Raw genomic sequence first — 13,593 nt, forward strand, 5'->3', positions numbered from 1 at the left:
CACTATCCTGCACTATTTCCCTGCCCCCGGCAACCCCCGCCCCCTTGTAAGTTTCTAACACGAAATTTTTCTGCTGTTTCTCTCTTGCTTTCTACCGTCCATGCCGCAGGGGAGGGGATCCCATCGCCCGTCACTGCTGTACCCCAAGCAGGGCGGACAGGTAAGTAAGTTTGCCCCCGAGGGCTCTATTCCAGGGTCCGCGGCACCTTCTCAAAAGACACCCCACCTGGAGGTCTGTGATACAGCACCCATCCCTCCTCAGTTTTCAGGCTCCGTGAGAACCCCAGAAGAACTGAAGGGGTTTAGGGCATTCCAGGAATCGCTGCTCCAGAGGAGGACGTCAAAATTCTCCACGTCAGCTCGGTTCGCGCTGGGGATCCCTGGCGAGATGTGGCTTTGCAGTAGGAAACATTTAAGAAGCAACGGGGAGGTTCCTCCTAAAGTTAAGCTGAATTATCCTACGGCTCAGGATTCCACTCGCTGGGAGATACTCGGGAAAACTGAAAACAGGGCTGCATTTACATGAAATATGCAAAACTGGTAAATCCAGGGAAACGAAGACACAGGATGGGGGGAGGCTGGGGGGCCCAGCAGATGCAGGGAGAGGAGGCGAAGGGGCATGGCTGCTTCATGGGCGTGCACTTTGTATAGGGGGCGGGGCGATGAAAATGTCCGGAGTCGGGTCGAGGCGAGCTTTGCACAACACCGTGCACTTTCTAAGCCACAGGCAACACTTGAGTGACAGGTGAATTTTAGCTTAAAAAACAGAAGCCCCCAGACCTGTTGGCCGGGCCGTGCTGGGCCCACTGCTCAGTCTTCTCTGGCAGGGCTGTGTTTGGTACCCCAGCTGTAGGAGGCCCTGGGTACAGCAGGAGTCAATGACAACCCAAAGACCAGAGGGGGCAGGTTGGAGGCTCCCAGATGTCCCCCTGAGCCCTCATTTTGCACTGTGATGCCTCCCCCAACACACATGCACGACTATACACACAGGTTCACAAACAACACTGTGCTCAGTGAGGACCCCGACCGGCTGCACACACCGGGAGGAGGAGGCCCCCTATTTGGGAAACGGCTCACGACCACTTAGGAGAGGAGGCAGCTCAGAGAGCTGGAGACCCGCTCGAATGTGTGACACATCAGCACCACGCAATACTACTCAGCACCCAAAACAAATGAGCTCTCGGGCCCCGAGGACACAGGGAGGAACCTTAAGATGCCAAAAGGCAAGGGAAAGGTGCCAAGCTGAAAAGGCTGCATCCTGGATGATTCCAACTCCGGAACATTCTGGAAAAGGCCGAACTGTGGAGACAGTAAAAGGATTAGTGGTTGCCAGGAGTTCCGGGGGAGGGAGGAATGAGCAGAGAGCACAGAGGATTTTCAGGGTGGTGAAAATAATCCGCAGGATACTGGAATGGGAGACAGGGACATCACACATCTGTCCAAATTCACAGAAGGTGCGCCACCAGGAGTCAATGAGCCCTGATGGGAGACTGTGGACTTTGGGTGTTGATGGGACCATGCACGTTCATCAGTCCTAACAAATATCTCCTCTAGTTGGGGGAGGCTGTGCGTGCATGGGTAAGGAACAGGGGATGCCTGGGAAATCTCCGTACTCTGTGCTCAGATCTGCTGTGAACCTGACACTGATCTCAAACGGCTTATTTAAAAGGGAAATAAAGGTACTTAAATGCGTGAACGTTTACCTAATACTGAGGAGATCAGTCACAAAACAGTTAAATGCACTAGCCGATATACTTGGCTGTGAACTGGGGTTTTCTGTGTGTGTGTGTGTGTGTGTGCGCGTGCGCGCGTGTTTTAATCTAAGCCTCAGAATCTTGTTTCTTTAAAATTCTTAGACTGGAGGGGGAGGGGAAAGAAAAGAAAAACCCTCCTGGTTTCTCTCTTTCATCGCCTTGCTGGATCTGCTTACAATTTCTCATGCGCCTATGAAAAACAGACGGCTCATTGTAAACATTTGAGTCGTAAACCCAGGAGATAACTTTAATAGCATCCAAAATGCAAATCAGAATTTTGGACGTAAAATCCCAACGTCTACGTTTACTCCTAATAGAGATCTTAGAGCCCCGAAAGTCAGCGAAGGATTTTAACATCCTGAACGCAGAGGCTGTCGCTGGGGCAAGAAAAGCGGGGCCAAGCTGTGTGAACCTAAGACACCGCGTTTATGAATAGCTCAGCGCCCAACAGAAACGGTCTCACTAGCAACTGGGAAGCCAGCTGCCCCAGAGAAAACATTTCCATGGGCTGCGCTGTGGTCAGCCAGGAACCAGTCATGTGCGACCAGCGAGCTTCAACAGAAGCTGTAACTAATTGAATGCTTTTTGTTAACAAGATGCAGACCCCACACTTCTGTAGAAGCCCACCTCTCCCGGACTGGACTTTACTGGAGTTAAGGACAGACAGCCATCGGGGGCTTGAAATTGGTGCAGATCTACTTTGAGGTCCGAGCAGATCTGAGGCTATTTCATCAGCTGAATGCAAATTCTGTGTTAACAAACTCAAGCCCAGCGTCCCCCGTGCGCCCAGGCCAAACAAAAGAGCCTTTTAGTTTGTAACCGTACATGAGTGAGAACAGTACGAGGGAAGGATGGATGGAGGCGTCCTCCTCCAAGTGTCTGACATTATTTTCAGTCCCACAGAGTATATGTTTTATGGTCCTTGAAACAGGCTCCTGTTTTGCAGGCTCTGCATACGTAATTAATAACAGCTCGAGACCATTTCTATACCCCCATCGGAGCAAAATGGCTAAATATACGTAGCCCTCATTTTGTCAAATGAAAGGAAAACGCACGATCAAGATTGGGCAAGCGGCAATTTTTCCGGGGCTGTAGAAGTGGACAGTTTAAACAACAACGCTGGCCACACCAAGAGAACATCATTGTTCTGTGCCTTCCGAAATGAAGTTGTATCACCAGGTAGGAGAGGGGTGGATGACAATGGCCCCCTTCTCGCATCTCACCACTGCCCCGATCAATTAACAAAGCGTGTTTTGTTTGGAGAATGAATGAGGAAGCTTTCTTCTGTGCATTTTATGAAAACTTGAAAACTAGGGCTTGCTGCCATGGAAAATGCCTAGTGAGTTCCAACAGCCTAGCGTCCGAATCGGACTCCCTAGCAATCCACCCAACACAACATCGGTCATCTTGACATGGAGGGATATTCAGCGAGTCTGACGTTTTTATCATGAAGGGTTTCCTACCATTATGGAACAAATAAAGGCTCTTTGTAGCAGTGGCTGGAAACGCAACACAAGACCTTTCTTCACACCGTTAAGAATTGATAAATAGTTCACCGAGTGAACCGAAGACTTTATTTTTTTCAAAAGCAGATTAACACCAAAGTACTACGTAGTATCCGTACTCATTGCAAAAATAATTACTGGAACTTTCCAAACATCGAAGGGATAAGCGGGATCACTGATTACCACTATGATTTTTGGCCAATATACAGATTTTCATTCCACGTCTAGGCTTGATTTCTGCATAATATTATTCACGTGCATTCCCTGTGTCTGTTTATTATCAATACGGGGACTCTGGAAAGTCAAGCCCAGCTTTATCTTGCTTTCGAAGATGACACAGCAACTAACGGAGAACGCTGGCTTGCTGAGTCCTAGAAATCATGTCTCCTGATGTCCTACCACAAAATGTATTTCTGAAAAATAAAATCAGAATTTAGATTCCTTTGAAACAGGTCCCCAAGCTCTCTAGCACCGTGGTACCCAGATGTGCTCATCCTGTGTGTCCCTCTGTCTCTCTCAAGACTCCCCCGGAAACCCCCAAGGGGCCCCCCCTTGAAGAGTCCCGTTAGAGAGGTTTTGAAGAACCGCACCAAACCCAAGTAGAGGCAGTGGAGAAAATTATCCATTGCCTTTTCTGTTAAGGACCAAAAAACAAAACAAAGCAACAACAAAGAACACACCGACCAATAGGAAAGTGGTGGCAATCATATGGTCAAGAAAAATGGATCTATAAATCCTTCCTTTCAAAATTATGTCCAAAGGTGTTTAAGACCAAAAGGAGGTCACAGACAGGGTTAAGACAAACAATTCCTCTAGAAGAAAAAGCCCTTCCCCGGAAGGGGCGGAGGATGGTGCTGAGAACGGAGGGAAGGCGGATCCCAGGTAGGATGCAGCCCTGTATCTCCAGCACACATCGCACGTGGGAATGGGGGAGGGGGGCGAGGACAGCTCCTCCTGGTACTTAAAAAGGAATGAAGAATAAAGTGAATTTGTGTGCTACTGAAAAGCCCGCAGTGGGAGACTCTGCGAGCCAAGCCCTTCGCTGATAAGGCAGGGATCATGGGCCGTGGGAACAGGTGAGCGGGACGCAGGCACTGAAGGTGGGGTCAGCCGTATTTGGGCCAGAACAGTCTCGAAAAGTAAGGCAACCTGTGGCTTCCTGGCTTGAGACTGCCCCCCGGAAAGGCCCACGGAGGCGAGAAGTGAAGCCGGCCGGTGGCCAATCACTGGAAGATCCCGATGGGACAACGGTCCCAGTTGCACCGGGTGGCCTGGCATCACCGGAGGCGGGAACCAGCACTCGGGGTGAATGTCTTTGCAGGTCCTGTGCATGACTCCGAGCAGCGACCTCTGGGGTTTCGGAGGTGTGTTACTTTTGCGATATTTTTCCCCCAAAAGAAGACACGAAGGTGAAGACCCTGGAGAGAGGAGGCTAGCGAGGCGGGACACCACTCCCACCAGGGCAGGACGGGGTGAGAGTCGGAGAGCACTTCCGGCAGCGTACAGCTCCCTCTGGGTCTGGCCGAGTCCTACAAACGCTTGTAGGTGCCCAGGAGAGCTTTGCAGTTGGGACAGTAGTGGTCCACGTCCTGCAGGGCATCCACACAGAAGGGGATGAAGCAGCAGCCCGCTATGCACCTAGGGGACAAACACAGCCAGACACAAGCGCGTCACTCTAGGTCACAGTGCCACGCGGCGGCCCCAGCCCCGCAGAAACACTTGCTCTGACCGTACTTGGAACCAGGGTCTCTGCAGATCTCCAGCTGGGATCATCCTGGAAGAGCCAGGTGGCTCCCTCCACTCAATGACAGATGTCCTTACAGGAAGAGGAGGGGACACACAGAACAACAGGGAGGGATACAGGCAGAGACTGATGTCTGGCAGCCACAAGCCAAGGACCTCCCAGGGCCACCGGAAGCTGGAAGGGGCGAGGAAGGATTCTCTGCCCTCTAGAGTCGTCAGAGGGCAGCACCTTGACTGTGAACTTCTGGCTTCCAACACTGTGAGAATAGATCTGTATGGTTTTACTGTGTGGTTATCTGTCACCGGCGCCCTAGGCAGCGAGCACGCGAACCAATGCCCAGCCTGTTCTCTCAGACCCGCCGACCTGGTGGTATTTTCTACTGTTGGGTCAGCTCAGCGTCTCTGGGCCTTAGACTGGGGCCGGTGACTTTCTGGTGTCAAGGCCAGACAGTACATCTGGAAACAGACGGTGTGGTCTGTTCCCCACGAACTAAAATGGGCTGGATTTGGGTCCAGGGCTGCAGCTGGCTCCCCCCGCTGTGTAGACTGATAACTCGTCCAAATGGAGAGGGCCCTTCTTACAGTAATCACCAAACAAAATTCCCCAAATAACAGCTCTCAATCTACGTTAACCCATTACCCGCGCCCCCAGGCAGGAGTCCCAGACAGCCTGTGGTACAATAAGAAATACGTCTGGTCTTTGTCCCCACTTCCTGGCAATTAGGTCCAAGAGTCTGGGAATTTCCCGAGGGACGGGAGTGAGGGCCTTCTGCTATTCAGAACAGGCCCCTTTCTGTCCCACCTGATTCTATGCTGATAAGGAGACCCCACCCCAGGCTCCCTGCCTGAGGATGGGGCGGGTCACCACAAAGACCCTTGGTTCGTGGTGGTCCCAAGGTTAGAACCTTCAGCCCCAAGCCGCAACGGGCTTAGATCAGGTTATAAAAACCCTCAACTTCTATTTGGAGGGCTCCGGGATTGGTAAGCGTAGCCTTTTCCCAGGAGAGCCGTAACACCCCAGGTCCACGGGGACAGAAGCTTTGGCACCAGGGACCCCTTGGACCGTGTCCTCTGTCCCTCTTCGTCTGGCTGTTGCTCATGTGTATCCTTCATAATAATCTGGTAAATGGAAATACAGAAGTGCCTTCCTGAGTTCTGTGCTGCTCTAGCAAATTAGCAGACCGGGAGAAGGGATCGTAGGACCCTCAGTCTATAGCAGACCTCTGTGCGGCCTGAGGCCTGTGACCCGCATCTCTTCTGGGGGCAGTCGAGGAGACTGGGTCCTTCAGCTGTGGGCTCCGTGCTGACTCCAAGCAGTTCGCGTCAGAATTGAATTAAATCTCCGACACCCAGCTGGTATTGGAGAGGGGCTGGTATCGGAAAACACCCCCACGGCTTAGGACTGACGTTGGCCCAAATTTAGTTAAAAATCAACATTTTAGGGGCAACTGGATGGCTCAGTGGGTTAAAGTCTCTGCCTTCGGCTCCGGTCGTGATCCCAAAGTCCTGGGATCGAGCCCCGCATCGGGCTCTCTGTTCAGCGGGGAGCCTGCTTTTCCCTTCTCTCTCTCTGCCTCCCTCTCTGCCTCCTTGTGATCTCTGTCAGTGAAATAAATAAATAATTAAAAACCCACAACATTTTACAATGCACAGCACGGGGATCAATCCATCTGTAACATTGTCCTAACTTGATAGGGCAACGGATAATGTATAAAAACATCAAATCACTATCTTGTCTATCGGAAGCTGATATAATATTGTATGTCAATTATAATTCAGTAAAAAAAAAAAAATCAGTAAGTTACGGGAAGACACCGATTTGCGTAAAGCAGAAACAGGACACAGCCTGATAAGGAAACAATCTTACGCAAAAAAATTTCCTCCTACTGCCTGAGTTCACCCAAGTTCAAGTTAAGGGCGGCCACAGGGCATTAGTTCTAATCCTTACTGTCGTCTTGTGCAAAAAAAAACCAAAAAAACACATAAAACCCACAGGTCCGAGATGCAGGACATACATATTCACTCATTTTATCCTCAACCACCCCCCTGGGTAGAAGGGCATTATTACCTCCAGTTTTCAGAGGAGAGAACTGGAGCACAGAGAAGGGAAGTCACTTGCCCTTAGTCACACAGCAGTGGGAAGTACGATTTGAACCCACAATGCCACATTTAAGGACGAAAAGGAGGGAGGGACAGAAAAGCCGCCTCGGTTTGAGAGCTAGATCAGCAGAGGTTGACATGCAAGATTTCTCATCCTGTCTTTCCCTGGCTTCCAAGATAAAAATGAGTTTTAATACAAATGTCCAAGGACGATAAACTTTTATTTCGTATTTTCGCTCCAGGGACTAGAGAGGTCAGCCTGCAGTCCCCTGGGCGGGACAGGGAATCAGTCAAGTGCCAAGAAACCTGTTTGCTCTGCTTTCTACCCCTACTGAACATGTGTCCTCAAGGAAGCTAAGCTCTCTGGGGTTTTGAGCCTCCCATTCCAAACAAGGAAGAGAAATATTGTTCCTTCTCGAGATAAGCCACAGTGAGGAACAAGCCAGTTGTAGGAGAGGCCAGAGATCCTAAAAAAGAAATGCAGAGACACCGTTTCCTTCCAGGGAGAAAACAGAGCCAGGAATAAGGAGGTTGCCTTTATCTGTTTGGGGGGTAAAAAAATTAAACTGTGCTTCCTCAAATTTCTCCCAGAACAAAAATCATGATCTCTTTCAATATAATACCCTTGGTGGGGGCCTGGGTGGCTCAGATGGTTAAGCCTCTGCCTTCGGCTCAGGTCGTGATCTCAGGGTCCTGGGATCGAGCCCCGCATCGGGCTCTCTGCTCAGCGGGGAGCCTGCTTCCCTCTCTCTCTGCCTGCTGCTCCAAGGGCTTGTGCTATCTTTCTATTAAATGAACAAATAGGGGCGCCTGGGTGGCTCAGTGGGTTAAGCCGCTGCCTTCGGCTCAGGTTGTGATCTCAGAGTCCTGGGATCGAGCCCCGCATCGGGCTCTCTGCTCAGCAGGGAGCCTGCTTCCTCCTCTCTCTCTGCCTGCCTCTCTGCCTGCTTGTAATCTCTCTGTCAAATAAATAAATAAAATCTTTAAAAAAAAATAAATGAACAAATAAAATCTTAAAAAAAAAATTTTTTTTTTTAAATGTAGTACCTCTGGTACAGACAGAAAGACTCACTTTCCCCGTGTAGACAACAGGAAAAATACTTGGAGTCTCAAAAGGGTAATAAGTGTCAAACGGATGACTATAAAGCATTTTGATCCGCAAGCTGCTAGTATGCTTGCTCCAGACCAGTGGTTCCCCTCTGGGCACGATGTGCACGTGGGGAGGGGCCACCTGCACTGAGAGCAGAGGCCAGGGAGTGCAGCTTAACGCCCAGCAGTGCACACGCACCCCTCCCAGCACAGGCAGCCGTGCTGTGGTGGAGAAATCCTGCAAGAGAGGAACAGAGGAGGAGTCTGGGGGCCTAGGGGACCCTGGACTTACCCCAGCAGGCACAGGCTCCCACAGGAGAGCCAGGTGAGGGCGCCGGCATTATAGGACAGCTGAGTCACGATCATCTTGTTGCAGGAAGGACAGCACATCTGGACCGGACGGTCGAAAAAGGAGACGGGCTGCTGGACGTACACGGTCTGCACAGCAACTGGGGGAACAGGTCTGGACGATCAGTGAATGGGGAAAGCGTCCAGCTGACAACCAGGAGGTGGGGGCCTGGTCTCCACGGGGGGTTCACCCACCCACCATTCACAAGAGCCAAAGCAGGGGAGCCACACAAGTGTCCATGGGTGAGCAGACGGATCAGCACGATGGGGGCTGGCCAGACAGTGGAGTCTCGCTCGCCCTTAAAAGGACATTCTGGGGGGACGCCTGGGTGGCTCAGTTGGTTGGACGACTGCCTTCAGCTCAGGTCATGATCCTGGAGTCCTGGGATCGAGTCCCGCATCGGGCTCCCAGCTCCACGGGGAGTCTGCTTCTCTCTCTGACTTTCTCTTCACTCGTGCTCTCTCTCACTGTCTCTCTCTCTATCAAATAAATAAATAAAATCTTTAAAAAAAAAAAAAAAGTACATTCTGGGGACGCCTGGGTGGCTCAGTTGGTTAAGCGGCTGCCTTCAGCTCAGGTCATGATCCCGGTGTCCTAGGATAGAGTCCCACATCGGGCTCCTTGCTCGGCAGGGAAACTGCTTCTCCCTCTGCCTCTGCCTGCCTCTCTGTCTGCCTGTGCTCGCTCGCTTGCTCTCTCTCCCTCTGTCCCTGACAAATAAATAAATAAATTCTTAAAAAAAAAAAAAAAAGGGACATTCTGACACATACTACAACACAGCCGAACTTTCGTGATGTGATGCTGAGTGACGTCAGCCAGCCACAGGACATACACAGCAGGGTGTCACGTATATGAGGAACCTGGAGTCATCCAATTCACAGAAGAGCTGGTAGATGCTGGGGCTGGGACAGGGGCAGGGGCAAGGGGCGCCGCTGGGAGCTGCTGTTCTGCCCATACAGAGTTTCCATGTTACAAGACTTAAAAGTTCTAGAAAGGGATGGAGGTGACGGGTGCACAACGTGAAAGTGCTTATTAATGCCACTCAACAGTACCCCAAGAGACACTTCCGGTGGTTTTATAGGACGTGTATTTTACCAAAACAGTGGCACATTTCCAGCATGATCTTTTGAGAAATGGTAATTTTTCAATAATTCCCCCCCCCCCCACAACATGAGATGGGGAGAAGTTCCTGGAGCGGGGCTTTGGCTCATCACGACCAGGCTCTCCAACCCGCTAACCACAGAATCGGGTGGGGAGTTTATGCAGGTTCCTGGACCCCCTCCCCACCACCCTGCGTCTAACGCTGGGACAGGCTGAGTCCGCAGGTCCCAGGCAGGGTCCCCAGAAGGCTCTTTCAGCCTCCTGTGTGGTTCCACGAAGGTGGTCTGCAGATGGTAATTCCAGAAATGGCGATATGACGGGGTTTTAGTCTAATTTTCTTCATCCGGAGATTAGTGGTTGCCAGCGGCCAGGGGAGGGGGACGGGGGTTCTGTCTGGGGCCGTGGAATTAGTCTGGAGTGAGTGCTGACGCTTGGACAACTGTGATTATAGTGACCCCACCGAATCAGACACCCGGCAAGGGTGAGCTAACACGAGGGGACGGGAATCTCCATAATGCTTTTATTTTTTAAAAATGGAAGGAACAGGGGTGGTGCAGGGATTCCACGAGGTAAGGACAGTAAAGCAGCTCACACTCTGGGACACAGTGAACCCTCGATGACACAGTCCCTCGTGGCACACGGGCCTCCTGACTCAGTCCCACGCCCAGCGATAATGCCGGTGACTGCCTACCAGCCCAGGGACGCTGGCCTGGCATTTGCCGAGGAGTCCAGGAATCAATCAGACCCATGAAACGAGAATATAAAATCAGGCTAAAAGAAAACCGTGTGGAAAACATGGACAGGTGTTCAGTCACCAGAGGAGAGCCCACAGTGACAGAAATTGTGAAGTCCTTAGCATTCAGAATGGTTTTGGGTTTTGGCAAAGCTGTCTGAGCTCGTATTTTTGTCAAAGTGACTTCCTTCTGTTCCTTTCCGCCGCGCTGGAATGCCATTTCTACAATCTATGCGTTAGGGGAAATTCGCTGCTGTCCAAGCCAACAGAACTTAAACTCCTAGAAAGACCCAGAAAGACTCTCCTTCCAGAAAAGCGCTATTTAAGCATTCTTGACCCTTTACATGTCAACTGTATTAAAGTCTTTTCTTTCTTTCCTTCTTTTTTTTTTTTTTTTTGGTGCAATAAATTATTGATCAGAGCATAATCAGCCCAAAGTCACCTTGTTCTCTTCTAACTGAAGGGGTCAAAGTTACTCGAGCACAATAGCTCACTTTTTATCAAAGGATTACTCACCGAGCTTTATTTCATCAGAACAACCCACTGATGGAGGCATTTGATGAGCCTCATTTTACAAGCGGGGAAACTGAGGTGCCAGGCGGGAGGTGAACCCAGGCAGTCTGACCCACAGGGCTGCCCTCTGAGCTGGCGAGTCCTTCCTCCTCAGCTGCTTGGGATACTGAATCAGCTACGCACCTGGGCACACCTGGGCGCACCTGGGCGCACCTGGGCAGCAGGAAATCCCAGGGGGCAAGGCCACCAAGAGGTTGCCCCAAGGCTGGGAAGCCACGCCTCCACGGGCAGGCTGGCGGTTCCTAGCTCCTGGCTGTTTCCGCATACCCCCCCCCACTCCAGCCAGGCCTCAGCAGGAGGGTTGGGGGCTCTTAAAAGCAAACTCCCATCCCCCAGTTTCTCTGGGCTTGTTGGTGGGCCTCTGTGGTTTGCACCGAAGGATCGCTTTTTGGGCGACTTGGGACTGTGCTTTGCTAGGGAAAAGGCGCGACCCCCCAGACGTGGAACCCGGAAGACTAGGTGGGGCACATTCCAGGACGAGGGGTCAAGCCGGACTGACCGGACTCGGCTTCGACCCTTTGGCAGGTCGAGTCTGAGGCTCCCCTGACTGTGGCAGAGTCCCCAAGGCCAGGGTGGAGAGCCAAGGAGAGGTGAGGGGGGCGCAGGAGGTGGCACCTACTTGCACTGGCATTGGGGACGGGCACTGGCTGCGTGTAGTAGGCAGGCGGATTCACGCCCTTGCCATCCGGGCCCGTCACCAGCCCTGTGGTCGGCCCCGGCACCGGGCCAGGAGGCATCGGGAAGTAACTGTTAACAGCCACCGTCTCTTCATAGGATGGGGGTGCGGTTGGCACCGAGGAAGGCCCAGCGGCCGCCTGGTAGGATCCCGGAACAGACATTTTACCTAAAGCAAAACCAGAAGACACCGGATCAGAAATGCAAGGGGCACCCCGGCTCCTTTTTCCACCCGAATCTTCCAATTTCTACCGGACAACGAAAACGTGAAGACGTGGCTGTGTCAGCCTTGTCCAAAAGCCAGGAAGGGGAGTTAATGTCTCTCCCAGAGCCAGGAACGATCACCTTAGGAAGGGATTCCCTAAATAAGGCTAACAGGTAAATAGTTACAACCCCAAGTCATCAAAACCTAGGAAAATCCCAAGGGCACACACATCCCGCCGATTAGAGCAGAAGCTTCTCCTCACACTTCAGAACTAGCCAACGGCCTGTGTTGCACACGGAGTATTGTCTTCTTTCGAACCACTGCGGTTTTTACTAAAAGCATTTTAGATGCCAGAAAAGACAAAGGCATTCAAACTCAACCACAAACTATGGCAAACAGAGTGTGTCGTTGTGACAGAAGCCGGAGGGCAGAAACGCACAATCTGCTGTGACACCCTGTACATCCAGAAGTGGGCAGAATGAGTCCTGGGCCAGAAGGCCCAGAAGCAGGTGTTCCTGGACGGGTGGCGAGCGCAGGCTGGAAGGGCCTGGCGGGGGAGGGGGGGTTCGAGGTCTTATAAGGGGCTGCTCCTGTCCTTGTTCCCCATCTGGGGGCGGTCACATGGCATGCCCACCACATGAGAACGAGCGGTACAATGAAGATGTGTGCACTTTTTATTTGTATGTTACAGTTTGGTTTTTTTTTACAGTTTTTTTTAAGATTTTATTTATTTGACAGAGAGACAGCGAGGGAGTGAGCACAAGCAGGGGGAGTGGGAGAGGGAGAAGCAGGCCCCCCGTGGAACAGGGAGCCCAAAGCGGGGCTCCATCCCATGACCCTGGGATCATGACCGGAGCCAAAGGCAGACGGTCGAAGACTGAGCCACCCAGGCGCCCCATGTTAGTTTTTAAAAAGTCAACACACACACACACACACAACCAGCTCCCATTCTGAAAACGGAGTATCAGAGGAGCCAGGCACATATTTCCTTTTGTGAGGGCAAAGAAAGAGTCTCCCCCCATTCCTGCTCCTGCCCCCCCCATCTCTCCCCGCCCCAGGGACTGGGGACAGAGCCGATGCCCGCCTAGAATTACGTGGCCTGTACCCAGGGTGTGTTCCTGCTGTGGCCCGTGCGCAACGGCCCGGGGGCAGCTGGAGAAGGACACAGTGCAGCTCTTTGTGCGGCTGTTTTTCTAAAGGGGCAGAGCTAAGGCGGCCTTAGAAGATCCATTCAAACCTGCCTCAGGAGAAATGGGGAAATGAGCTCCCAGGGCGGCGTGCCACGGTCCAGGGGCTTGGACAGGCCTGCCGCCTCTTCCCCCCACATTCTGCCTCGTCTTTGAGAACCCGTGGGAAGCGGAGGCAAAGTTAATTCTGCCGCGGGGAGAAGGGGAGACTCCTTCGAGGAAGCTCTCTGCTTTTAAGCAGAGACCAAAAGAGATTTCTTCGGAGCAGGAGGGGGGGCTGGGGGGAGGGGGAGAAACTTGGGAAAGTGGACACGTGTCAAACACAGTCAGTAAATAAAGCTAAACAGGTTGGGGCCGGGTTGTAGGAAATGTGAAAGCCCTATGGAGGTGTTTGGGCTTTATTGTATAAGCCTGCCCAATGGAACCTTCTGGAAGAATGGAAATGTTCTCCATCTAGGTTGTCCAATATGGCTGTCCAGCAGCCACACACACACACACACACACACACACACACACACCACTGCTGGGAACTCACAGTGTGGTTGGTGTGACCCAGGAACTGAATGTTCACATTGTATT

At 51.9% G+C, this 13,593-nt stretch overlaps 1 protein-coding gene across 2 annotated transcripts in view; it reads right to left on the bottom strand.

The window, feature by feature from the left end:
- Nucleotides 1-3,287: 3,287 nt before the first annotated feature.
- Nucleotides 3,288-13,593, bottom strand: part of LITAF (lipopolysaccharide induced TNF factor) — a 29,264-nt gene continuing 18,958 nt past the window's right edge. For both annotated transcript variants that reach the window (XM_047713405.1, XM_047713404.1), the window contains exons 2-4: nucleotides 11,567-11,791; nucleotides 8,484-8,640; nucleotides 3,288-4,897 (exon numbers count right to left, since the gene is read on the bottom strand). In XM_047713405.1, coding sequence (XP_047569361.1) covers nucleotides 4,789-4,897; nucleotides 8,484-8,640; nucleotides 11,567-11,786 — 486 coding nt within the window. In that variant the 5' untranslated portion in view covers nucleotides 11,787-11,791 and the 3' untranslated portion in view covers nucleotides 3,288-4,788. The remainder of the gene's footprint in view (nucleotides 4,898-8,483; nucleotides 8,641-11,566; nucleotides 11,792-13,593) is intronic.

Source organism: Lutra lutra, chromosome 18, assembly GCF_902655055.1.
Source record: "Lutra lutra chromosome 18, mLutLut1.2, whole genome shotgun sequence".
NCBI classification, from domain to species: Eukaryota; Metazoa; Chordata; class Mammalia; order Carnivora; family Mustelidae; genus Lutra; species Lutra lutra.